At 45.0% G+C, this 27961-nt stretch overlaps 1 protein-coding gene and 1 long non-coding RNA gene across 9 annotated transcripts in view; one reads left to right on the forward strand and one right to left on the reverse strand.

The window, feature by feature from the left end:
- The window catches only part of TBC1D24 (TBC1 domain family member 24), a 30568-nt gene extending 26647 nt beyond the window's left edge, over window positions 1-3921 (forward strand). For all 8 annotated transcript variants that reach the window (XM_083412448.1, XM_083412449.1, XM_083412451.1 and 5 more), the window contains one exon: window positions 396-3921. In XM_083412448.1, the coding sequence (XP_083268574.1) occupies window positions 396-550 (155 nt within the window). In that variant the 3' untranslated portion in view covers window positions 551-3921. The remainder of the gene's footprint in view (window positions 1-395) is intronic.
- Window positions 3922-4065: 144 nt separating this feature from the next.
- LOC310663994 lies at window positions 4066-20225 on the reverse strand. Its single transcript, XR_014504726.1, has 3 exons — window positions 19969-20225; window positions 6398-6441; window positions 4066-4370 (listed from the first exon to the last, which is right to left on the reverse strand). It is a non-coding gene; the product is annotated as an uncharacterized lncRNA (long non-coding RNA).
- Window positions 20226-27961: the final 7736 nt, after the last annotated feature.

Genomic DNA, 27961 nt, shown 5'->3' on the forward strand with positions numbered 1-27961 from the left:
CAACACCGAATTGTGCTCGGAAATGTACTGGGAGCCAATAGAGGTCTTGGCAAATAGATCCAGTGTGCAATATTTTATCTGTTCTGCATCAGACTCTTGACCATAAGCTCTTCTGAAAGCTAAAATATCCATAATTGAATGCCCAAAACATCCGGAAAGGTGTCAGGTTGGCAAAGACTGGTATACACCTTGGATTCTGAGAGATCCATGAACTCTTAACTGTAGAGCAGTTTGATGGGGTGATAATGTCTTCTCATAATATATATTCACATGTTGGGGCAGCTGAAAAGCTGTCATTCTGTGCCTCCAGAAGTAGTGGAACTGAACATGTGATTGGAGCCACTGCTTTGCATCTTGATGCAGGGACAGTGTAACTGTGGTCTTTCCCCCCACAGGCGGAGGCGACGGTCAAGCTCTCTACATTGACGCAGACCTGAACCATGGAAGAACTGGCCACTGCAACACTTTCAACAACCAACCATTGTGCTCTGAAAGTTTCCAGATAGCTATCATAGAGGTTTGGGGTTTCAAGGACACTATGAGCAACTGAGGAGATAGAGCCTACTTTCAAAAACAGCTAGCTCGTGGAGCATATTATGATTCTGACCACAACTCCAGTTGCAAGAATCGAGCTTATTTCTGAATCCACAAAATCAGTAGGCTCCTTTTTTGTAATTTAGAAAGCTAATTTGCAGGGCTCACTTAGATTCAGGGGCCTCATTGTTCAGCCATTGTATTCTTCAAATGCAATTTGTATTTGGCTAAGCGATTTATCCTTGACCTCCTGTTCTTACCTCTGGAAACCTTTATGCATATCCTGATATTTTTGGTAGCAAGAAGGTGGCCTCACTGAAGTATCCAAGTTGACTTTTATCCGTGTCAGAGCCTTCATGAGGCCAAATAACATTTCTTATGTCAGCAGGTGCTTGTTGGTGACTGGATTTATCCAGCAGTGTAATTTTTCTTCTTTTGCAGAAGCTTCTAACCCCTGCTAACGTTAGCTTGGATACAGAGTGACTCCCATGCAATCCAAACTGATTGTGTTGCCGATTTTTCTCTCCTCCCAACTGCAGTCTTGCTTACTGCGTGCCACGCCAACCTAGAGGCTTCCCCAGGGGGCTGCAGTGGGAAAGGGAAGGATGAGAGAGACCCATTGCACATGTGCAGAACACACTGCAAATGGATTGTTTGATCCAAGCCATTATTTTCTATAACCTATTAGATTAGAGAAATCTGTTAAAAGCACCATTTTGTGTGTGTGCGCGCACACACACTCATTTACACACCTTACAGCTGGCTGTTGCCCTTCGTTTGACATTCCGCTGTGTGTGAAGTGAAGCTGACTGAGTAATTTGGGAGTACTTTTCCCCCCTTTGGTCTTCAGTGCCACTGCTGTGTCGAAGGCATCCTGTCTGACATGCTGCCATCCTGCTTTTCTGTTTACATTCCTGATACTGCATATCAGTGATACCATGACTTTTTTTTAGGGGGTACATTCAGGCAGCTAACAACCCTTATGGGATACACAACACACTGAACTACTTCTTCCTGAGTTGTTGCTATTTGTGTGGAAAAGAAGCTGGAAAGAGCTTGAAGCAGTATTAGCTAATTGACCTCAAACTTTGGCACAGTCTTTTAAAGCTATTGCAACAAGTTAGGGAAATGGCCGATAGTTGTTTTGACTATTAAAGGACTGTTTCTTCTAGGGACTCTAGGGGGTGCTGCATCCTCATTAACCTGACAGATACCTGGTCACTGGAAGCTTTCTTGCATGCAGCTGTTTGGTTAGTAGTGACATCTCTTCAGTTCAGGTTTCCACGTGGTAAGCAAAGTCTGCCCCTAGACTAACACAGAAGCATTAAGCACATCTTGTTGGTTTTCCGCTTCCCTTTTTTTGTCTCTGAATCCCTGTGAGATCTGCTCGCTCCTAGCTTAGCAAATGAAGAAGGGAGCTTTGCCATATCTGATAGCCGCACAACTGCAGTAAAGTGGCCAGCTTAGAAGATTTTCCTTCAGAACTGGTTATTGAGTGTTTTCATTTGATTATGCCCTGTCTTAGAGATGACACAGCCTGTGGCAAAAAATGGGGGGAAAGCCAGCTTGTTACAGAACTTGCTCAGTTGAGGCGATGCAAAACTCAGCATGCTTTAGCCTTTGGGGGAGGTTACATGTATTTGAAGCTAGGAGGCACTTAAGATAATAGCTCAATAACATATCATATAACCTGGCTTATTTTAAGCTTGTTTTGGCCCTTTCTCTTACAATTTCTAGTAATGTGGACAAAATTCTACCTGCCTGATTTGATGGACGTTGTTAGGTAGTGGAGTAATACAGACACAAAACGAAGGCATTGCATGGTGTCCTACAGCTGAAGCTGTTTGCTTGTGCTGTCTGGGGAGCTTTATCTGCAATGGGACTACCCTCCTCTGAATGAAAACTGGTGGCACTTCTGGCCATCTTTCCACAGGCCAGCCCAGTCCACTCCCCGTCACTTCTCTGTTGGAGTAGAATGCAGCACTTCTGAACAACACCAAAACATCCAGCTAAGGTGAATTGTTTAGGATGTGGAAGTCTCAGCAAACCAATTTGAGCATGTTTCCATATCTATCCAGAAGGTGGCACACATTTCTCAGTGGATGTTGACATGGTGGAAAATAAATAGGTGTTAACAGTCATCTAAGCTTTTGTGAAGCAGAACTGTGAAAGTGGGGGCTGGGATGTTACTTGCAGTCTTGAGAAGGGTGCAGCTCAGAGTTTGCTGCAGCAGTTTTGGCAAAAAAAAAAAAAATACTTACATCTCCCTGTTATGTTTCCCAATCTGTTTTAAGTGGGGGGTTTTTTAGCATAAGCAGTTTTGGATGATATGTCTTGAAGTCGATACCTTATTCGTGATTTCATTAAGTTTTATCAGGTTTGTGTCTTCAATTTTTGAGATCTTTATGATGACTGAAAAGGAGCCATTCTAAAAGTGGTTTCCTGGGAGATAAGTCCCTTCCTTGTAATAATAGGTGGGACAGCAACACTTGCTGGGTTGAGGAAGGGAGAGAAGTCTTGGCGGTAGCAAGAAGTGACATGAATGTAACTAGAAATAGCTTCCAACCTAATTCTTTGGGGTGCAGGCAAACTTCTACCCACCTACAGTAGACTGCTGCAGTGCTAGAATTTTCTTGGGAATGTTTCAGTAATTCACTGAGAACCATGTACTTGTTGACAACCAAAACTCCTTATTTCTCATTGAGATTACATTTCGCTTTTCTTGCATATGAAGACGGAACAGAAGAGAAAGTCAATATTACCATTAAAGAGTTAAAAACACCTCATACTAGAAATACTTTCAGTTTTAGCAAACCATAAAAACTGCTTCATTCATTAAATCAGTTGTTAATCCCAGAATTGATGTTAAGTGTTCTAGTTTTCCTCCAAAATCTGAATATGTATATTTTTGCCTCGCCATCGTAATGTGTTAATATCACAAGCAAGCAAGGCCTTTGCCCTCATCTACACACAGTTGGGGCAGAGGAACTCTGGTGTTGCAGATACATATCTAGAAGGTGGACCAGCGGCCAGATCTCAGCTGCTGTCTCCTCCCTCTCTCCCTCCAGGTTGCTGTGTGTCCCTTTGGTGTGTTTTGAGATGAGCATTGTACCTGGTTGTAACGATACATGTGAATGTGCCTACTGCTCCTGACAATGTGGTGATGTTTATTTCCCTGGAGGCAATTGTAGCGTTTGTGCAATGTGACTTTCTTCCCTTAACGTATAGTTTATGTCTCCCTTCCACAACTGATGTCACTGATGGCAGTTGTCGCTCTGTGTGTGTGTGTGTGTGTGTGTGTGTGTGAGAATGTGAATCTGTGGCCACACAGAAATCAAATTGAATTTTAACAGAAAAATAAACTCTGGATATGACTTGACTCTTCAATACAGCCACATGGCTATTGGTGCTTCCTATCTTAACTTTTCTGTAAGTAGTTGGTCCTGCAGCCAGTTGGTTCTGTAAGTAGTTGGTCCTGTTTAGTTGGCCATGTGCTGGGATATTGAGATCTTGGGTGTGACCACCTGCCACCAAAAACACTAGCACTCTACTTAGGTAGCATGATTCATAATGCCCCCTCCATCATTGCTCTTCTCCTAAGCACCAAAGCAGTCCCTCTCTCTAACAAGCAGGGAGACCAGCTTCTTGGATGCATCTTCCAAGGCAATTAGCATCATCCTTAGAAATCAACCAGGAAAACAATTCTGGCAGGGGCTCAGATAGTACCTGAGTTTTATTGCACAGGACCCCTGAAAACTTGAATGGGTTGCATGCTGTTGATTCCGAGAAACAAAACCTCTTGGACTATCACAATTCCACGTAAACTGGATATAAATCTGGACAGCATGAGAAAGCTAATTACCAACTGATTTGAATATGATAAGCTATGTAAACACAAGGCAGTTCATCCCTTTGGACAAGTGGGATCTTGTGGCAGTTGCTCATACTGTATTAACTAATATGCAGCATGTAGACCATTAGAGCTTGGCCTGTTTCATGGATCACAAGGTGTAAAAATAAATTGCCAAGATTTAAGAGTCCTGAAGACTGGGATTCCCCAGGATTTTTTGGGGGGGTCGTGTGCTTTAAATGTAAGGTGTGTCCATTGCCTAAGGCAAAGTTAGACTTTGATGTAGCTATGGCCACTCTTGACTTTGGCACCACCCACCACAGGTATGTGGCCCCTGCAAGGCTGCCTGTGGAGTAATGTGGCCCTCAGGCTGAATTCCTCATCCTTGCTATATAAGCATTGTACATGACTATATCCTGCCAACCTAACAGTTCGAAAGCACGTCAAAGTGCAAGTAGATAAATAGGTACCGCTCCGGCGGGAAGGTAAACGGCATTTCCGGGCACTGCTCTGGTTCGCCAGAAGCAGCTTGGTCATGCTGGCCACATGACCCGGAAGCTGTACACTGGCTCCCTCGGCCAATAAAGCGAGATGAGCGCCGCAACCCCAGAGTCGGTCACGACTGGACCTAATGGTCAGGGGTCCCTTTACCTTTACATTACTATATAATATAGCAGTACTTCATTCTGGCCTCTAGAGGTCCCTGTTTGGCTGATTTCAAAAGCAGTAGCAACTACTAGACCTTCTGTTTGCAGAAGGCCTTACTGTGGATTCAAAGCTGGTCTTTGCACGGGAAGAAATACTCAGTTTATCTGAGGCACGGGGCGGGAGTCTCTTTCATGAGCTGCAATACCACGGCAGTGGCGCCTAACCTGACCTGTCGCTACACACTGGTACATAGTAACACAGGTCTAGATTTTACTATCGCAGCCTTGCAGTGCATGCAGTCAGGCATGGGCATTTTGCTCACTGCCATTTTGCCCATTAAACCTCTGGTCAGCTGGGAGCTGTGGCACATTCTTGGCTTGACAGCGTAAGTCTGGCAGGGCCCTACAGCCATCTTAACCCTCCAAGGCATGTATCAAGTGTACCTGGTTGCCCTTGCCCCCACCCTAGTGTTTACTACCCTACACTGGCCTGCAAACAGCTTCAGAGGAGCAGTTTTCGTCAGGAGCACGAGCGGCTTCCACATGCATTTTCTAAAGCACTTTAAATATAAAGACCAATCCCTCTTTGGTAATACCACTGGAGTGAACAAGCAGCAGCACGTCAGATCTTGAGACCGATCTGTGCAAGCACACACTACTTCCTTGCAGTTGGAGGTGCAGTTGCACCAGGCGCATGGAGCAATGCTGAAGTATCAAGGCTGGTGCTGCACACAATGAAATATTCGAGTGATTGCTGGAATTCTTTGGGGAGGCAGCGGCCCTTCACTCTGGATAAGCTGGTGCCCACCATGCACAGCTCCGGGGACTGTTCCTTGAGTTTCTCCGCTGGGCATTTCAAAACCGTGGTGCCTAAGTTTCATTACTGATGCTGCATTATGAGTCACTATGGAGGCAGCACCAGGCATCCTGGAATCTCCTTTCCTGACCAGCAGCTTGAAGAAGCCTGTAGATTATCCTTGCAGCAAGTGCTGTGCTGCTATTTCCATCCAAAGGAGAGAGTACGTCTGGTTACAAATTGTCAGTAAAATGGAGCCATCTCACGCTGGCTTTCCACATCTCTGAGCCCCCTTGGGCCAGGATCACAGAAGAAATGCTGTGGCTGATGGGAAAACAACTGCAGGGTGTGCAGCAAGGCAAGTGTAGCTTAAAATGTGGGGTTCTACTTTGCCTGCACATGATGATTTTTCATCTTCAGCCTTATGGTGCTTTAGTAATATAGGAACACAGGAAGCCTTATATTGAGTCAGACCCATTGGTCCATTTAGTTCAGTATTGTCTGTGCTGACTGACAAGTGGCTCTCCAGAGTTTCAGAGAGGAGACACTCCCAGTCTTACGCAGCGGTACCTTGAACTGAACAAGGGTTCTTCCACTGCACTGTGACTCTTGCCCTTAAAAAAATGAATTAAATTTTTAGTGTCCATGATCTAGTCGTCATCATAAACTTTTACTGCACTAGCCAAAGGCCATGACATCTTCCCAAAACAGATCTACAGTGGTACCTCGGGTTAAGAATTTAATTCGTTCTGGAGGTCCGTTCTTAACCTGAAACTGTTCTTAACCTGAGGTACCACTTTAGCTAATGGGACCTCCCACTGCTGCCACGCAATTTCGGTTCTCATCCTGAAGCAAAGTTCTTAACCCTAGGTACTATTTCTGGGTTAGCGGAGGCTGTAACCTGAAGCGTCTGTAACCTGAGGTACCACTGTATTTGGAGGGACTTGGATTGTTACAGAAGAGTATTCAGCCATGCAAAATAGAAAGCAGTCTTACACACACACACACACACACACACACACAGAGAGAGAGAGAGAGAGAGAGTGTCAGACCATTGATCTACTTATCTGAGTATTGTCTACACCGACCAGCAGCAGCTCTTTGAGGTTTCAGACATGGATCCTTCGCCAGCCCTGCCTGAAAATGGCAGAGATTGAACCCGGGACCTCTACTGAGTGACAGCACTTCCCCATCACTTGCTTCAGGTAAGCTTGAACTCATAAACTCAGTACTGCTGTGCCACCAAACACTGCATCCTAAGTGCTGTGCACTAACTGATTGCATCGCTAGAGCTGCAAAATGCTTGCCTTTTGGAGTGGAACACAAATTTTTGTATTTATATCCTGATTTTGGAAGAAAGTGCAAGGTGGTTAAATGATTTTTTTTTAAAGGGTAATACTTTCCCATGAGTTCTTCCCAGTTATCCTTTGCTGGTGATGTCATTCATCTGTCTGCAGCTCATTCCTTCCATCAGTTTCAAACACTAAACAAGCAATAATTCTATTCTAGAGACATCAGGAGGTTGAGATGGGTTTCCACATATTTTTAAAAAGTTGTAAATAATTATTTAAAAGGTTCAGGCCAATACTGTATTTGTCTTCATTTCTAAATAAGCCACAACCTGTGATAACCACAAAACAAACCAAGTATAATCTATTTATGCTCCACCAACTTCAAATAACATGAAGTTACAGAATATAAAATGCATAAGATTGTTAAAAGGGGGGAAGGGGGATTCAAAAAGTCATCTTAGATTGTCTAATGTCCTCCGATGTAGGACAGAGGCAGAAGGCAGAGTGGAATCCAGTATCTGTTGAGGAATGATGTTCCTGAAACTACTGAAATTGTTTCAGGATATTTAGCCGAGATTTTTAAAGTCAACTTTAAAATTACTAGTTTTACTTAATGGTGGCTATTGAGTCTTTTTTATGTTTTGTGTTTTAATATGTAGGGATTACCTATATTTTACGGATGGCTTTTATACGTTCTGTTGTCCAATTATGCCAATAAAGGCTGAATGAATAACAAGATTCATGAAGAGTAAGGCTATCTTGGGCTTCTAGCCATGAGGGCTATGCTGTGCTGAAAACCAGTTGCTGGAAACCAGCAGCAATGCTGAAAACCAGTTGCTAGAAACCACAGGCGGGGATAGTGCTGTTGTGTTCAGGTTCCGCTTGCGGACTTCCCTTAGCTAACTGGTTGACCACTGTGAGAACAGGATGCTGGACTAGTTGGGCCCACTGGGCTAATCCAGCAGGCCCCTGTTATGTTCTTGTATTCCTAACAGCAGCTGAAGAATGAAGAAAACTTCCAACAGCAAAGTCAGGCCTTTCACTTTCAAGTTCCATTTTCTGTAAATGCTGAAGCTGACATCTTTTCATTTCTTACGAAACAGACTTCCCTGTATACAGTGGTACCTCTGGTTACGAACTTAATTCGTTCCGGAGGTCCGTTCTTAACCTGAAACTCTTCTTAACCTGAGGTACCACTTTAGTTAATGGAGCCTCCCACTGCTGCCGTGCCACCAGCACGTGATTTCTGTTCTCATCCTGAGGTAAAGATCTTAACCCAAGGTACTACTTCCAGGTTAGCGGAGTCTGTAACTCGAAGTGTCTGTAACCCGAGGTGTTTGCAACCGGTTTGTTTGTATACAAAGGCAAACTGAATAGGAGGGCATCATGGCCTGAAAAACTAGAGTTGAAGGAGAAGAAAATGAGCCCTCTGACAGATGGGTGATATTACGCATTTTGTTTTCACTGATTTTTGTGTGTGTGTGTTTCATCCAAGGAGCTCCTGGCAAAATGCAGGTGCCATTATCCCCTTTTTATCTTCACATACCCATTTTGCTCAGTGTTGTCTACACTGACTGGCAGTGCTCTCTGATGTTTCAGACGGGGGTCTCTCCCACCTAGGGAAGTGGGCAAATCTGTTGATTTAGGTTTTGCTCAGTTTCTCACTTCTCCAGTCTTAAATTTCAGTTCTCCACATTTCCCAATGAGTTTGCAATTTTTTTTAAAAAAAAAGTCTTTGTGAAAATTCATAATTTTACTGCAAGTTTCTCCCGATATACATACTTGAATGCAATTTTGAGTACTATCATGCATCAGTGTGTGTTTATTTTCGGTAATGCGTGCATTTTGGGCAATAGACAAATTTAATAAATTAATAAATAAAAATTGCATGCATTGTGGAGAACTGCACTACAAAATTTGGAGAGGTGTGAATTTCAAAAGATGGCTGGGTTTTATGCATTGGTTTGGAAAGTGTAAATCAGGTAGGTTTGCCTTTAAATGCTAATCAAATTTATTCCCTATCTTCCCAAACCTCATTGGGGATGCTGGAGATTAAATCCTGAGTCCTTCTGCGTGGAAAGGGCCTTTTCTGTCCCTCTCTCATTCTCACTGCCCAGGAAAGTTCCAGCAGGGAGGGAGATCCCCTTTTTTGCCAGACAGCTGAACTGATTGCTTATAGAGGACGTTCTTCCCTCCTACGTCTGTCACTGAATTCATGTTGACTCCCTTCGCCCATCTCCGACTGGGTTCCCCACCGCCATCAAATTAGGCTGAGGGTTTCAGGTCTCCCTAACAGCTGGTTTCATCTAATTTCAGCAACGGCGTAATCAACAGGCTGGTGTTAGAGGTGATCCCTATGTGACAGCTGGAGCGTCATAGGAAGCTGCCTTCTCCTGAGTTGGAGCATTTGTCCATGTAGCTCAGTTCTGTCTACATAAGGAGTAACCAATGTGGTGCCCTCCAGATGTTAAGACTACAACTTCCATCCTCCCTGACCTTTGGCTGTGCTGCCGTAACGGAGATCCTTATTATATTCCTCCATAAATAAATCCTCCATTGCTGCAGCTGGAGGGTTGAACCCCCAATTCTGGCTTCCCTTCCCAGGAAGAGCTGAGCCACTGACTCAGTTCATGTCGGCTCTTTGGCATGCAGGAGGAGGGGAGAGAGAAAGAGCTGACTCCATTCTTTCATTTCCCATTCTTCCATCGCAGGTGCTCCAGGACTGTGTGCACTGTAAACAAAGCCGAACCTGAGCCCAGCAGCATCCATGCTCCTCCAGGCTGGCTCGTGCTAGCGGTGTTTTGTTTGGCGTAGCAGCAGGAGCTGGCTGGAGGCAGCGCATCCCTGCTTCCCGCAGTCATGGTACGGTGTGATACTTGCCTGCGTCAGCAGCCTCCCCTCTCTTAATGCCCTTGCTGGCAAAAGAGCTATTTTGGTCTCCTTACCTGTTAACCCCATGTGTGCCGCAGCCTGCAAGGATGCATCAGGCGCTGTTGAGTCTTCTAAGCAGGGAGCTGCCCATTCAACAAGATATTCAAGGATCCCTTTTCACTCATTGAATGCATTTGCATACTGCCTTTAGGGGAGGTAGGTGCTCAAAGCCGAGACAAAAGGGGGCTTGATCCTGCCCAGCTCCCAGGTGTGGCATGGCAGCCTGGACCATGTATATGGCACACATAATACATTTTACATCTTCCTTTTGATAATTTCTACTCTGCCTTTTAATCAAATGCTTCGAACAGAGACAAATTATGTTTTTTAAAAAGCAAAAGCAGCCCTTATTCCTCTGGCTGGAGGCAAAAAGCCTAAAGCAGCCTACTTCTATCTTGCTGTTGCTCAGGGATGATGGGAGTTGTAGTCCCAACATCATCTGTGGCGGCCAAGGTTGAAGGCCTAGACTGGGTCCTTCTCTCACATTTTCAGGCCCACATATACACACCATACATGCTGGTATGGCACACAAAGTCACCTTTCTTTCTTTCTTTCTTTCTTTCTTTCCCTTTCTCTTGCTCTCTCTCTCTCTCTCTCTCACACACACACACACACACACACACACGCCACATCACACTCATTTCTAACACAGCACTGGGCTTAAGAGGAAGCCTCTCTTCTCAGTCCAGCGCTGCAGTGGAAGAAACAATCACTATTTGAAAAAGCACCTAACCAAAGACTCTTGACTAAACTTTCCTATTTCACAGAAATATGAAATTGCTGATCATGTAATCAAAATATGTAGCTTCTCCTTCAGATAAGTTTCCATGCCTGCACACTGAAATTTGTAACTTCTAGGACCGGGTTGGATCCTAGAAGTTACAAGTTAACTTAATGCCTTTCCCAGGGAAACTGGTGTAAAGTATTATTAAAGACAGAATTACCCAGCAAGATACAAGAGCAAGAAGCCTTGCTGGAGCAGAGGAATCTCTTATCCCAGCCCAGTACTGAAAAGGAGAAGACTGGGACTGGCCATTTCAAAAGGTTTCCAGGGCCTGATCTGACCTATGGTTTATCCACCCTTATTATATGAGCTTAATTTCCAGCTCTCCTTTAAGGAACACCGCTCTCCCTCCAACCCCAGTTGAGCAAAACAAGACAAGCCATTTGGAGATATTGCGACAGGAAATTCTTCCTCTTTCCCACTGGTAAGTATTTGATCAGTAATGCAGCAAGCAAGCATAAGAGGGAGCTCTCTTGCAACCACAGCCACTTCTCTACTGAGCTGTTGATAAAGGGCCCAAAAAGGTTGAGTGAGCCCCTCTCCAGCTATGTCCAGCCCCTAATATGATTACTCTGCTTTGCCTCCTTGGTTGGACGCAGCATGGCTCTGGGTGTCAGTTGCTGGAAATGAAAGGAGGGGGAAATGCCGTTGTGCTCAGGTTTCCCACATTCATCTGGTTGGCCACTGTGAGAACAGGATGCTGCACTAGAACTTCTATTGGCTGATCCAGTAGGGCTGCTCTTAAGTTCACGTTCAAGTAGATGACCGGGCCTGCAGGCCAGATCCAGTTCCCAGTCCCAACCCATGCAGGATGCCCACTTGTCAATTCATCTGACATTGCAGTGGCATCACGTGACCCATTTTCCAAATTAAGCTTTGTGGGCAAAGGCATACGGTGCCAACTATCAGCTGATCCCAGGATCTTGTGAAGCGCTAGGTATAGTGCTCCACAGGGTCCAATGAACATTGGAAGTATCTAATGCCTGACTCTGACAGCCCAGGGTGCAGTGCAGCAGAGGGCTTTGCAGGTGCCCTTTCAGATGACCCAGGTCATTACATCTGATGTCACACATGATCTAAAGGGTGTGTGGCTTGACCAGAATGGTCTCAAGGGCCAAATGGGGAAGGTTAGGCACACAGGCTGGAGGTGCCCCACCACTACACTAGGGTGTCAGGCCAGACACACAGAAAGCTACCAGGGCATGTATGTAATTCTTAGTGATCCACTCCAGTTTCAACTTCCGTTTTCTCCATAAACTTTCCCACCCCCATGGTTAATAAAAATGAAACGAAATGAAACTCGCCAGTAGCCTTTGGTTGTCTAGCTATGCCCAGCCGAACTGCAAACCTTGACTTACAGCTATTTGAAGCCTCAGTTTCAAAATGCAATTGCATTCAGAAAATTGCATTATGCAGTTGCAAAATGTGTGGGACACTTATTGCATATTTGCAAGGAACATGACTGCTGAGACATTCTCCTGTGTTCTTGTAGCAGACCTTCTTGCAGAGAAAGGAGGTGCAAGTAAACACTTTGCACAACACTGAAGCCCTAGCTCCTCTCAGCTGATGGTCAAGAGGGGCCCTCAGGGGCTGGATGAAATCTGGCAGCCACATCCGGTCTGTAGGTTGACAGATTTATTTATTATTGAATTTATATACCACCCTATACCCAGAGGTCTCAGGGTGATTCACAAAATAAAATCAAAATATAAAACCACAAAAAACATAAGCAGAATAAAAACAACAACCCAATAACCCCCCCCCCAAAAAAAACCCACATTTTAAAAGGGCATAGGATCAAATCAACCAAAGGCCCAGTTTAAAAGGAACATTTCTGTCCGGCACCTAAAGGTGTATAATGAAGGCACCAGGTGAACTTCCCTGGGGAGAGCATTCCACAGACGAGGAGTCATTGCAGAGAAAGCCCTTCTTGTGTTGCCTCTCGAGGAGGCACACAAAGGTAGGTTCATATGGAAAGAGGCGGTCCTTAAGGTATTGTGGTCCTGAGCCATTTAAGGCTTTATAGGTCAAAACCAGCACTCTGAATTGGGCCCAGAAACTAATTGGTAGCCAGTGCAGTCGGACCAGAATCGGTATAATATGCTCAAACCGTTTTGCTCCACTGAGCAACCTGGCTGCTGAATTCTGCACCAGCTGAAGTTTCCGAACCATCTTCAGAGGCAGCCCTACACATAAAACATTGCAGTAATCTAACCCTGAGGTTACCACAGCATTGGCAAGAGTAGTTAAGCTATCCCTGTCCAGATAGGGGCATAGCTGGGCCACCAGCCGAAGCTGATGGAAGGCACTCTGAGCCACTGAGGCCACCTGAGTCTCGAGCAACAGCAAAGGATCCAGGAGTACCGCCAAGCTACAAACCTGCTCCTTCAGAGGGAGTGAAACCCCATCAAGAGCTGGCAATCTCCCTCTCACCTGGTTTAGGGCGCAAGGGTTGACAAAGCCTCTCTCCTATGGTTTTATGACAGGGTCCTGGAACACTGCTTGAGTCACCAGTGTTAGCAAAGCCATTTAAATAACAAAAATGGAGTCTGGTGATAAAAGTCCTGATAACACTTTGCAGGGCAAACTGGACAAAACTAGTGTATAATTTGAGGAGAAAGGTTGCAAACATGATCTGTGCAGGAGGCACGATCGCAACCCGCAGTGCCACATCTGCGCACGCGCGGGTCACAATTTGGCGTTTCTGCGCATGCGCCGAAACCCGGAAGTAACCCGTTCTGGTACTTCCAGGTTCAGCGCGGTGCGCAACCTGAAGCATCTGTAACCCAAGGTATGACTGTACTTTGTCTTGCTTAGTTTAGGCCTTGTACATAGCAGGAGACGTACAGAGGAAAATGCCCTTAGAACTACATGGCCAATCAGAGTACATGCTACCTCAGTGAAGATCATGCCACTCTGCCTAGTTGCTAAGCAACACCTTCACCTTGGCTAGTTGACTTTAACACTAACAGAACTAACCCTTAAGTTACAAACTGAACAATCTCTGCTGCTGCACTTCCAACAATCAGAAGTGTTTTCCCCCTTAGCGTGCTTTACTCCTACGCTTACACTGCAGTTGTTGCAACAGCCCCTTCTTGGAAAATATCTTGACATGTACAAATTCTGAAGACAAAAAATAAAATGCAGAAGTGAAACCCACAAGAGGAAAGATTCATTGGAGAAATAGTGAATGCATGCTGTGAGTCATGGAAATGGGAAGGTGCTAGCTGCTTTTTAAGGGAGGACTCAAGAGTGACTAGCCTTGTCCTCTGACACATATGAAAGGGATGCTACCAAATGAGAGAAGGAATCTTTTATGGTCTGGACCTACTTCAGTTGATTCTTTTATCCTACTCCAGTTGATTTATAAATATATATTGTTTTAGCCATTAAGCAATACAATTTAACAAATGCAGTGACTTTTGCCCACTTCCATTGTGCTATAGAACAAGAGTGCCCCTCCATACGGTAATAATGCAGCAGCTCTGAGTAAGCATTGCAGAACAGCTAATCAAGCAGAATGGTGTGTGGATTGTCCAGTATAAACCCACCACTTAATGTGCTATTATAACAATGGCATGTTGCAGAGTTACAGCTGCGTAAAAACTCCAGTCTTGGAAGATCTGTAGTTAATCGGTTTTGAGGCTGCAATCATGTGTACAACCTCCTTTTCCTTAGAGTAAGACCTTGAATACAATGGGATTGACTTAAATGTAAACATGGATTAGTTGCACTTTAGGTCCTTGGTGGCTTCAGGAGGAGCCACGCCTTGAAAATTGCAGAGTTGGGAAAATGAATACTAAAACTGAATAGATAACAAGCACATGCTTAACTTTCTCCCTTTCAAGGGCTTAGCTTTGGTTGGAATGTGCCCCCTTTGTTGGCATACCCACAGCAATATTATGTCTCGCTGCAATGGCACAAAATCTGTGTTGTTTTAGGGAAATTAATGTGTGGGCTTGCAGACCCAAGAGGAAAAAGTGCAGATATGCACCAGTTCAGGGAGTGGGCGAGAATTGCAGAAAAACGCAGAAGAGGACAAGAGACAAACCCAAATGCAACGCCACAGAGGAGCAATCCTGCTAATCTATAGTTGGCCATTTTCCATACTCTCTCCACACAATTTCCACTCCTCCATCTAGATTGGCCTGCCCAGTTCTTTGCAGTAGCTTCCTTTTTAGCCGCTCTTGTGTCTGCGGGAGCCCAGGGTTAAAGCCAAATTAATACCAGCAGAATAGTCTGAATACTCAGAACAAGTGGTGGGAAAGGGGGGGTAGGTGATGTGCCAGCTCTGATCTGAAAGCCCCACACAGTAACCAGGACTAGCCTGTAACAACCGGGCCTGTGCTTTCTATGTCCACAAAGCAAGACGAACCAAAAACAACCAGCTCCCATTCTGACATGTTGCTCTGTCATTGGGCAACCGGTCAGGAACTTAAAGACTCTAGGTTTCATTGGTGTCCCTGCCCCCAGAAGAATACAAGCTGCTTATGAAAGGAAATCAATGAAACATTAAATTGCCTCCAAGTACACTACCAGAGGAGGCTGGCTTTACAGAGGCACCATAAACAAGCTTGTGTGTTTCTCTGACCTAAAAGGGCCAAGGGAGGCATAGGAGATTTTGAGGTGGTAGTATAAGAGCCCGCAGGAGAGGAGGAACCCAGAAAAATGGCGTGCAAGGAATTATAAATATATTATAAATTATATATACTTTTGAAATTGCCACCCTGTAGATCAAGACCACCCCCAGAAACATCATACATACATCACAGAAGGGGTGTAACCTAAGACCACCCCCCAGATACATCATACCTACATCACAGGAAAGGCGGTCTAAACAGAAATTTGAATGTTGTTTTTCTCCTGTCGTTTATCTCCTGTCTGGCAGGTTACTTGATTGGATTGCCTGGGGAGCCTGGCCATTCTTTTGTAGTGATAAATACTTAGTTCCTGGGCCATGTCACAGGCTCACACCCTATTCATATCTTAAATGTGCCCTTAAGACAGGATTTGTGAGGAAAGATACAATGGGAGGTTTCCCACTTTGACCTTGCAGAGAAAACATTGGCTCAGTTTAGGAATCAAAATGGTTCCAGGTTGGTCTTCCTGTGCTGATCTATGTACGTGCTTGGTTGGTACACTTATGAACATTACCATATATCTAAGACCATAAAATTCCTATCACAATACTTAATGGGGGGCAGCTGCCCCCCTGCCATGCCCATGCTTCCAGCAAACCCATAAAGAGGGCAACTCAGGTACTCAGGAGCATGCTCACCAGGACTGCTTTAGAATCACCTTGTTCATTTCAATAGTGGTTGTGCAAGAGAACCTTAACCTGGTTGGTGTCTCATGCTAGGCTCTTGCTCAGTTCCAGCCCTATGCCAAAGGAGCTGCATGAGAACTTCCAGGTAGATTGCCCCTCATATTCATTAGTGCAAAAGGGGGGAAATTCAGAATTCTGCTCTATACCCAATAATGTCTTGGCTGGCCCTATGGATGTTCTGCGCTTCTGAGAAGGAATCTAGGAGGCTGCCTTATACCAAATCAAGCCAGTGGCACACCTAGCCCAGTACTGTAGACACTAAGTGGCAGCAGCTACTGCCCAGCCCTGTTTTGAATGGAAGGGAAGGCACTGCCTTGTCCTTTGTATCCTGGCAGCATAGGAACGCAGGAAGTTGCCTTATACAGAATCAAAGCATTGGCCAATCCAGCTCAGTATTGTCTATGGTGACTGGCAGAACTCTCCAGGGTTTCGGACAGGAGTTTCTCCCAGCCCTACTCAAGGATTGAACCTGGGACCGTCTGCATGCAAAGCAGATGTTCTACTCCTGAGCCACTGCTCTTGTGTAGCAAAAGCTAAGTGGCAGAGATCCTGGAACAAGTGGTGTTGTGGTCTGGAGTTCCATTACTGTTTTTGCAGCAAGGTCCCTGCAGAGGCACTGTCTCCCAGCACCCTAGAGCCTCCCAATTAGGATAAAAGGAGAGTGTTTTAGGCAGCGTACGCTCCAAAGCTAAGTATTTAGGCGCACGAGGTGCTTCAGTTTTCAGGGGAATGGTGTGCAAGTTCAGTTATGTGTAATGGAACTTCGTGGAAAATACACCCAAACTCTTAACGGAAGGCAATGGCACTAATTGGGCCCCCGCAAGAGAAGGGAGTTGGTCCCTCATCCCCATGCCATCCCAACCCAGCCATAGGACCTCTGTCTTTGAAGGATTTAGTTTCAATCGGCTCCCACGAAACCATCCAGCCACAGCTTCCAAGCATCTGGTCAGTGTGTTCGGGGCCGAGTCAGTGTGGCCATCCATCAGCAGATAGAGCTGAGTGTCATCAGCATACTGGTGACAGCCCAGCCCAAAGCTCCGGATAATCTGGGCAAGGGGGCGCATAAAGATGTTAAAAAGCATCGGGGAGAGAATTGCGCCCTGCGGCACTCCACACACCAAGGAGTGGCGCGACGACATTTCCCTCCCTAGTGCCACCCTCTGTCCCCGACCAGAGAAAAAAGAGCACAGCCAGTTATGGGCTATGCCCTGTATCCCCACGTCTGCGAGGCGGTGGTCCAGAAGATCATGATCGACCATGTCAAAGGCCGCTGACAAATCTAAAAGGATAAGCAGCATGGCTGTAGCTATCACGAAGGGACCTTGCACTTCAGAATTCGCCACTAGGCTACTAGTATGGAGCAGAGGAATCATTACCTTCCAAATCCCTCTTGAGTTACTGTTAACTGAAGATGAGCCATTTCCTGCTGCTCTGGGTCTCTCCATGTGATACTGACTTAGTCAGGGTAAGGAGGATGGAAGAAGTGTAAATCTGTCTGCCCTCATCACAGTCCTCTTATATAGCCCCATCTTCTAGGTTCAGTTCCCCAGAACTGAAGGGAGCAGCAAATTAGGATACAATCTTGCAAAAGTTAGTCATCAGAGCTGTTGTATCATTAAAAGGGGGGAAAAGGGAAAAAATAAATAAGAGGAAATCTGCAGTTAAAGCTGCCTCCCAATACAAAGAAAACTGGCATTGGGGTAATTTTAGAGCGGCTATTCATATTCATTACTAATTGCCCCACTAGGGTCAACAGGAAGAAATAAAATCCACTAAAACTTTGAACAGGAATTTCAGTTAGCATTAAAAAAGGATCTCTGCTGAATGGAACTTACTTGTGAGGAGACAACTGGAATGTCTGTGTTATAAAAAGCCAGTGTGTTTTTTTTCTTTGAAAATGTTTAGGGGTACTCTCATTTTCATACTCATATTCCATATTTCATACCCCTCAATGAGGCCAAATTTAGATTGACAAAATGTTCAGGGGTATGTGTACCCCTGCGTCCCCCCAGAAAAAAAGGACTGTAAAAAGCTATAAAAAGTTACGGGATTTCAGAAGGAAGTTACAGGATATGCACTGATTGGATATGATGTGGTGTGTCTGCCCCAAAACTTTTGCATGGGCAAATAGTATTGAAAACAGGTTTAAGTACGGCTGATATGGTAGCGTCACAAGTATGAATAATCATGAATGTGCAATAAAAAGGATGCCTGAAGCAGCCCTATTTCTGGAAAGTTATGCTTCATTCAAGGGCTCCAATGCGGATGTACCCTTTATGGAAGATGTATGGTTACCCCCGACTATGGGCTTGTTCACACATCACATAGTAAATCACAGCTAGTGATGCCAATAAACCATGGTTTGCTGTGAATGTGGTTGAGCCAGGAGACAGAAATCCCAAGACTTGGTTGAGCATGATGTGCCAACCAGCACTCATGGTTTGTATCTCACAAACCATGCGTAGTAATCCACAAACAAATCAGGGCATCCATCTGTCCCTGATTTAGAACTTTAAAGGCCAGACCCAAAACCTTAGAATTGAGCCCAGAAACAAGTAGGCAGATGATGTAACTGGCAAAGAATACATGTGATGTGATCTAGCTGCAGCCTTCTGTACCAGTTGCAGTTTCCAAACCATCTTCAAGGGCAGCCCCACATAAGAGTGCATTACAATCATCTATGAGAAAGGGTCATCATAGCATTTTCAAAGCCCTAAGGACAAAGTCAAGTAAGGGAATCTTCAGCCCTCTTTAACTGTGCAGCTTGCCACATCTGAGCACATGGCTCCCAGTCTAGACTGGCCCACTCTGAGTGCTAAGCAGGAATGTTGAGTGGGTGGGTAGGGATAAAACATGCCTTTAAATTCTGGATCTAAAATCCTGAGCCTCCTCACTAAGACATTGCCCTGAAATGTGGTTTCTGTGATTTGAATATGCGTACCAGAGAACCTTAATTGAGATCACGTCCTCTGAATTGAGGAAGGGCAAGCGAGGTCAAAGAATGTGACTAGGAGCAGAAGAGCTGGCAGCAAGCTTTGCACATCCTCTGTGTTTAACAGACAAGGATTTGGCTGAAGCTGTATCAGGCCTGGAGCTCAGTTTGCTTCCTTTAGACCAGGGGCTGTACCCATGAAGGTTGCGCGAACCATCATTTTCCACGTTTCTGTTTTTTGCATGAATCTGCACGGAACTTCTCGTTGACGGTTCCTTTTCCAGACTTGCATGGTAAACATGCAGAGGAGGTCTGTTGCAAGAATGAAACTTCTTGGGTTCGTAGGCCAGATTTCCGTACCCACCCCAATCCTGCTTGCTTATTGTTGACATCTGAAATTGACATTTTTAAGACTCGCTTTCTATGGTTGTGATTTATTTTAAACAGCTTTGAATATTTTGTTTAACTGCCATGGCCTGCCCTGGAACCTTTGAGTGAAGACCACTCTCCATCATCATCCTGGGTAACCAATGTGGTACCCGCCAGAGGTTATTGGACTACAAGTCCCATCATCCCTGCCCGTTGGCTATGCTGGCTGGGGCTGATGGGAGTGGGAGTCCTGAAATAACTGGAGGCTACTGAATTTGTTGCCCTTGTTGTATATAAAAGCACTTGCCACCTGCTACTCTGCCACTGTCATGCGCCCCGAAAGACCACCCATGTAAGGACTTTCCCTCTGTGAAACTTTGTTGGTGATGCAGCCACCAGCCGACTAGCTTGCAGTCCTACCCTCTATGTTCTTTCTGCAGCTCTAATAAGATCAGCCAAGACCATGCATAAAACCCCAGAAATCAACAGTTCCATTCAGTGTCGTACCTTTCTAGCTGTTTGGTTTGTCAACAGGTGTTATTCTGGGTGAACTGAATCTGAAACAGGGCCCCGCCAGACTTATCTTAGCAAGTAACCATGGCAACAAAGGACAGCTTGTGGAACAGGGTGCCATTCTGAAGCCATCTGCAGAGAATCCCTGTAAAACATTCGCAAAACCCATTCCAGCCAGATCTTTCCATGCTTACTGCAAAGGTCATTTCATGATGCTCGGCTGATGACTGAGCTCCATTTCCTAATCTGCAACACAGGTGAGAGAGAGCCACTGGGTCTGGCTCCCCTCCAGTCCCATGAAGGATTTTAAGGGGGTGGGTAGTAATGACATGGCCTGCTCTTGTGCCTCTTTGATTGACAGAAATCATGGAAGGCCATAGCTCAGTTAAAGATCTGGATATTCAGCCAGGCTTCTTAACACCTGATCGGATTGTTGTGCATTATTTTAAAGTGGCAATTTAATCCATGTTATATGTTCTGAGCAGCTAAAGCATTGCTGAAGCAAATAATAAAAAAGCAATGCCCGATACCATTCTCTGTGCCCACATCTAATTTCTATCCCAGCCTAAGACCAGAATAACTCAAGAACCACCAACTCCTATATGACCCTGCCCAAGCTTTAATATCATTTTCCAAGCATCTGATTTTTACTGTGTCTTCATGCAATACAAGATGGGCAGGTGCAAGAGTCAAGGCCTTTCTGGTGGTGGCACCGATACTGTATAAATAATATCCTCCCTGCAGAAATTACCTGGGCTAAACTGGTCTATTTCCGTTTTAATAAGTTTATTTCCTCAAAGATGGCTTTTGAAGCTTATAAACTACCTTCTGCTTCAAGGCCTGCCTTGTTTCAATACTGCCATTTAACGGTCTATATTGTGGTTTTGTATTGTTCCAATACAGAAAATGTTTTATTAATTGCTGGGTTTTATGTATGTAAGCATGAATGAGATTTTACAGAAATAACAACACCCCCAACCATTTCTGCACCAGATTGTGGCTTCAGAACCCTCTTCAAAGGCAGCCCCACGTACAGCATATTACAGTAGTCCAGGCTGGACGTGACCAAGGCAGTGGTTGCTGCTGCTTCTAACCATTCGCTTTAATGAGTGGGCACAGCCGGTATTTATCCTGTCAACTCTCCTTCATTCCTTAGAAAGGGTTTGCTATAATCAGTGTCTTACGCTGGTGACCTTACCAGCAATTGCAGAATGCTTTGGTCCCACCCAGATCCCTTCTAGTGGAATGTGCCGGCCTGTGTTTCTACTGCAAACCTCCATGCTTTCGGTGTCACGCTGGCTCACCCACAAAAAAGCTTCCACAAACACCCAGACCAAGGCTTGGTGTTTTCCCAGCAGAAAACAGATCTTGACCAGCAACAAAAGAAACGTAAACAATGGTTGAAAAGGAGGCGAGAGAGGAAAGAAAGATATGAAATTGTTCTTCCTGTTTGATGAGTTCCGAAGGGAACAAAGGGAACATTTTAAAAATAAAATAAAACACACAGAATGTCCTGATTATATAGAGGCTAACCAAGAAAGTCAACGGTGACTTATTTGGAAAGGCAAGTAGCTCAGCTGACCCCACAAAACTACAAACACCATTAATCTTGTTAAGGCAATCAAGGCCAACTTTTCTCTATATGTTTGCTTTGCTATTAACCTCATTCGGAGCTGATGGCAGTAAGATGGGAAAACATAGGAAACTGCCTTATACCAAGGCAAACCATTGGTCTACCTAGGTCAGTACAGTGGTACCTCAGGTTACATACGCTTCAGGTTACAGACTCCGCTAACCCAGAAATAGTGCTTCAGATTAAGAACTTTGCTTCAGGATGAGAACAGAAATCGTGCTCCGGCAGCGAGGCAGCAGCAGGAGGCCCCATTAGCTAAAGTGGTGCTTCAGGTTAAGAACAGTTTCAGGTTAAGTACAGACCTCCAGAACGAATTACCGTATTTTTCACTCTATAAGACGCACCAGACCACAAGATGCACCTAGTTTTTGGAGGAGGAAAACAAGAAAAAAAATATTCTGAATCTCAGAAGCCAGAACAGCAAGAGGGATCGCTGCACAGTGAAAGCAGCAATCCCTCTGGCTGTTCTGGCTTCTGGAATAGCTGCGCAGCCTGCATTCGCTCCATAAGACGCACAGACATTTCCCCTTACTTTTTAGGAGGGAAAAAGTGAGTCATATAGAGCAAAAAATACGGTAAGTACTTAACCCAAGGTACCACTGTACTGTCGACACTGACTGGCAGCAGCTCTCCAGGGTTTCAGACAGGATTTTATCCCAGCTATTGAACCTGGGACCTTCTGCATACAAGCAGATACTCTGCCACTGAGCTATGGCCCTTCTAGTAAGATGGTTGTTTAAATGAGCCTCAGTGGCTTTTGATGGTTGGTGGCTAGCAACTGCTGTATATACCTCAGATTGTTTGGGTGGAACGCTAGTAGTTCTTGACCTGCAATGGTTGACTCCCTCTAACTTTAACTAAACCAATAAAAGCAGAACAGGGCAATCCCTGCCCAAAGGTCGACATGACACAAAAGGAAAAGAGAATAAGGAGGGAGGAGGAAAGCAAGCACGTTTAGCTACCAATTCTTAAAGTTATATCATTGTTCCTATAATGAGAGCAGTGATGAATGAGCAGGCAGTTCTGGGAGAGGAGGAACCAAAATTTGACCCAGCTGGCCAAATCAATTGAGTGTTGCTCTCTATTTTCTCCCTCTGAAGAAGCTAATGTTAAAACGGTTCTTGAAAAGAAAGCAAACAGCAGCTCAAGCCAGGTCAAAGGAGTAGCCTCTGGGTCTCACTCAAATATGCATCTTAGAAACCCAGTTGCTATCTATCTATCTATCTATCTATCTATCTATCTATCTATCTATCATCTATCATCTATCTATCTATCTATCTATCTATCTATCTACCGGTATCTATGGTGTACTTATTTTCTTTATAATCTGTGCTTGCTAGCAAAGTGACTTATAATTAACCACTTGCAATAGTCGTGGGTATTATTTCACTTACTTCAGAAACTGTTAAGGCAGTTGTCCTGCATTTGAGGGCCCTAATGTTCATTAATTAATTAACAAAAGTACGGTAATATACAGCTTGATTGTAACAAAACCTTTAAGAAGTTTTCACAAAATACTGAAATAATCAATAAAAAAGTTTAAAATGGGTATTTAAAAGCATTCAAAGGCTGCTTAAAATTAACAGTAGCTAATAAAAAGTGACATGTAACTCACATGTAACTTCTACCTATTTGGATAGCCTTGCATATACAAAAATGTTTTAAGCAGATGCTGAAAATAATAGAGTGAAGGTGACTTTGTGACATCAATAGACAGGGAGTTCCAAAGTGTAGGTGCTGCCACACAAAAAGAATATCTGTCAAGTGTGGAATGAATAATGTGCGACGCCTGTTAACAGCACCGGTTCTGCAGACTGAAGCAGTCAAGTGGGTACATACAGGGAAATCCCACAAGTAAACTGATCCCAATCCGTTAAGGGCTTGATATACTAATAGTAACACTTTCCACTTGGCCAGGTAACCAAATTGCAAGCACTGCAGGTCACTGAACAGAGGTGTCATCACTGCTGTCAGCAACTGTGCTGCAGTATTCTGCACTAGCTACCGCAGGGCTTGGCAAAAAATTTTAGCTGCAGGCCGGCCCACTGTCCCTCAGACCTTGTGGCAGGCTGGAGAAGTGGCACCGGGGGGCGGGGAGCGGGAAGAAAAGACGAGAGGGGCAAGTAGTCCTCCTCCCCACCCCCCAGATCCAGCCCTAACCCCTGCGTTTACCCTCCCTGGGGCTGCCGCCACCGCCGCTTCTCGTGGGTAGGCAGAGCGAGCTCGGCCCACAGGAGCACCAGGGCAGCAGTAGTGATGGCGGAGGGAAGATGAGCAGAGCAAAAGGGCTGGCTCCAGAGAGGGGTTGCTTAAAATGGCGCTCAGCCAGCTCCCTTCCTCCTCTAGGCAGGGCGGGGAGAAGCCAGGAGGGAGGAGGGAGGAGGCGCAGCCACGGCGGTGTGTGGAGGAGGGGAATGGAATGGCGCAGGAAGAAAAAAAATGGTGCAGCCCAAACTAGAAGAATCCCCACGCTGATCCACAGACAGTCCGTAGGCCGGATCCTGAAGGCAATTGGGCCTGATCCAGCCCGCAGCTCTTAGTTTGTCGACCCCTGAGCTACCGTTTTGTTTTGTTTTTCAGATCAGGCCCAAGGGAAGCTCCAGATACAGTGCTTTGCAGTAATCCATTCTTGAAGTCACTGCCTGTGACTTCTGATTTCCCAACCCTCAAGGCAAAAGGGACAAAAGGAAGAGAGTTTATCTGCTCAGCTACTTCCTCATTCTTGGCTGCAAGGATCTGGTCTTTCTTGAATCATATGATACAGCCTCACAAGCTGCAGATAGGCTGGGAAGTTTCCACACCGCCCCCCCCCCCTTGAGTGCCTATAGAGACAAGCTTGTCATTCTTTCTTTTCTGATGTCTCCAAGTTTTCATTAACAAGAAACCTGTGTCTTAAAGCTGAAAGGGGGGAGGGAGGACTCTCTTTAGTGTTTTTCAAACTTTTTAGACTCCCCAACTCTAAACTTACCTTCTATGCTTGCTGATGGGGACCGTGATAGTTTACAAAAGGCAAAACAGTAAAATCAAGGGGGAAAACTGCAACTCTACTTTAAAACATACAAAAGTTAAAATACTAAAGCAGATTAAAATTACTTCAAGTTTCTAAGCATTACTGCTTAATTTAAAAATAAAAATGGATAAAAAATAAAAAGGCAGCATAAAAACACTGTAGAAAAGCAGAAAGACAGTATTAGGAGCTTGCAATTAGGAAAAGGAGCCTGTCTTATTTTGAGTCAGACCATTGGTTTATCAAGCTCAGTATTGTCTACACTGACTGGCAGAGGCTCCCCAGAGCTCATACCTGGGGATGCTGAGAACTGAAGCTGGGACCATCTGCATGCAAGGCTCATGCTATACCACTGAGCCATGCCACAATGAGGTCACGACCAGTTTTAAAGTCCCCTCGCACTCACTTTGGCCATGGGTCTACATGGTCCTTGGGCTGAAAACCATTTGCGACTCCTGTTCAAGGTCATTAACTACCACATGTGTGGGGAACCTTTGGCCCTCCAGATGTTGCTGAACTCCAACTCCCATCAGCCCCAGCAAGCATGGCCAGGGATTATGGAAGTTGTAGTTCACCTACATCTGGAGGGCCAAAGGTTCCCCACAACTAACTCACTAAAGTGTGCAGTCAGTCTTAACTATTTTGATAACCACATCAGGGAGTGAGTACATGAGGCCTACGCATTCTTATATACTAACTAGTAGGATATACACCACTTGGGCATTTTGAGGAATGTGGAGCAGAGAGGCGTCTCCATATCAACAGGAGTTCCTTAAAGCCACTCTGTAAACCCAACCTCAGTTGCTTGGAGGACTGACTTCATTTCTTAAAGTCATATTCTGGCACTGAAATTCATTACGCAAATTCCACACAGGAAAGAATTCCAAGGAAATGTCATTATGATTCCTGTTGGCAAGGTTCATTATGGCTGTGATTTCAAACTGGGGGGGCGGGGGGGGGAGAGTACATCAAAGAGAACCTGCAGGAAGAATACCGTGTTATGCTAGAGCTGAGCCAGACTGGCAGCTGTCCACAACAACCCACTTCCTCTGAATTCTGGACTGGCTTTGTCACTTTCTTGTTTAATATATCTGATTCCAAACCCTGCATCAGAGGTGGGGGACCTCAGGCTTGGGCCCAAAATGCGGCCCTCTCTTGCAGCCCTCAAACTCTCTCCCCCTCATTGGTCCTACTACACACCCCATGCTTTTGCCTAGCTAAAATATGCCATTGAACTCTGCTAATGTCTCTTGCTTGTCTGGATGAAGGATAGAGGGGTGTACGGTGGTACCTCGGGTTACATATGCTTCAGGTTACAGACTCTGCTAACCTCGGGTACCTCGGGTTAAGAACTTTGCTTCAGGATGAGAACAGAAATCGTGCAGCGACGGCGCAGCAGGAGGAGGAAGCCCTTTTAGCTAAAGTGGTGCTTCAGGTTAAGAACAGTTTCAGGTTAAGAACGGACCTCCGGAACGAATTAAGTTCTTAACCCAAGGTACCACTGTATGTGGCTGCGCATAGTAGAAACTAGTCTAGTATACAAAGTTAAATTTTGCATTCATTGCTCAATCTACTTTTGCTCAGAATGTTGTCCAGAATCAAATTTATCCTGTACTCCCAAAAACTGGGCTTACCTCCTCTTCATTAAGAGGACTGTGTCAATTTCATAAAAAAAAATCAACATGCCTGCTGAAAAGTAGCAGGGGGTGTTCTGAAATCTCATGTGTTTGCAGTAAATCCTCTCTTTCTGCCAAACTGTTTGCGTCTCCTGCTGTCGGATAGCAATTGATAACCTTTAAATGCCCTCTGATCGCTTTCTGCTACAAAAGCAGCCCGGCTAGAGGCAGAAATCACATACAAACGCTCTCAAGATCTTCACGCAGGCAGAATGCTGCTTTCCCCCGGTTTCTCCTCCATAAATCCGCAAGCTGTAGTCGACTGGGCTGTAAGAGGGATGTTAAGATTTTTCTTTCTTTCTTTTTTGTATTACAGGCCTGTGTCAGCAGCTCTGTCATTTAACTCGGAACCAATGCAATAATCTGCACTACACAGTCCAGCTGCTTTTCTAATGGTGCTCTTGGCAACCAATCCCTAAATGGGGGCAAGTTCTGCGGACTGACCTCACAGTTCACAAAATCCAGAACTGCAAGTAGCTCCCTCCGCCTTCATGTCCCCATCCCTGCTCATTGCCATTCCCTTCCTGTTTTGCACCTGGCAGAGGACACAGATATCCACTCGCTGGCCTGAGCTGCAGCTACGTAGATTCAAACCGCTATTAATCCTTCACCACCACGAGCAGCAGACAGCTTTCAACATTTATTGAGAGCTATTAAGATACTGTAAGCTGAGGATCATTCAGCTGGGCGCTTGAGAGATGCACAATGGTGGGGGTGTCAGGTTAAAAAAAAATATTACAGTGTAAGATTATAAATCCAAAGCAAGGCACTGTTGAGCAACATGCAAACTATAATGCATACCCTTCCAAAGGAAGGGCTATAGTTTTGCATACAGAAAATCCCTGGCATATCCAGAATGGGGTGGGGGAGACTCTCGTCTGAAATTCTGGAGAGCCACTGCCAATCAACGTAGACAATACTATGCTGGATCAACCAGCTTTCCCTAATACATAAAAACATCAAAGGGTTGGGGATTAGCATGTCTACTCAGAAGGAAATCCAGTTGAATTCAATGGGATTTATTCCCAGGTAAATGCATGTAAAGCTGCAACATTAGGATTACAGTACAATGTGCTCTTATTGGGAGTGAACCCTGTGCAATACAGTGTGATACTCTGGAGTAAACATGCCTAGGAATGTGCTGCTTTGACTAACACAGTGTGCAAGAATAAACTCCAACATGCTGGTTCTGATTACTTCTTCACTCCCACAAAGAACCAAAGTAGAACGGAAGAATTCTGCCATCTCCAGTGCACTGAGCCTGGTGATACTCAAATCCTATTTACAGGAGCTGTAGTTGTGGCTGAGTTCTGATGCTATTTTATTTTGTTTTGATTTACTGATATATTGTATTATATATTTTATTTGCATTAATATATATTGTTGTTCACAGCTATGGGAGCCTTAAGCTAAAAAGCAGTATATAAATAAACCATACCACACTCCTTCCCTGCAAAGAATCCTAGGAACTGTAGCTTATTAAGGGTGCTGGGAATTGTTGTTCTGTGAGAGGTGAAGCACAGCTAGCAAAGGCATTTAGGTTAGTGCTACCATTTCCACCGCACTGGGCGCTGAGCCTAGGGGGTTCTGCAGGACGTTGTAACTATGACATAGTAAATTGAGCAGAACCAAAGGCAAGAGGCGGGGGGGGGGGGGAGGCATTGAATTTTG

Source organism: Podarcis tiliguerta, assembly GCF_965153285.1.
Source record: "Podarcis tiliguerta genome assembly, chromosome: 14".
Classification (NCBI taxonomy): domain Eukaryota; kingdom Metazoa; phylum Chordata; class Lepidosauria; order Squamata; family Lacertidae; genus Podarcis; species Podarcis tiliguerta.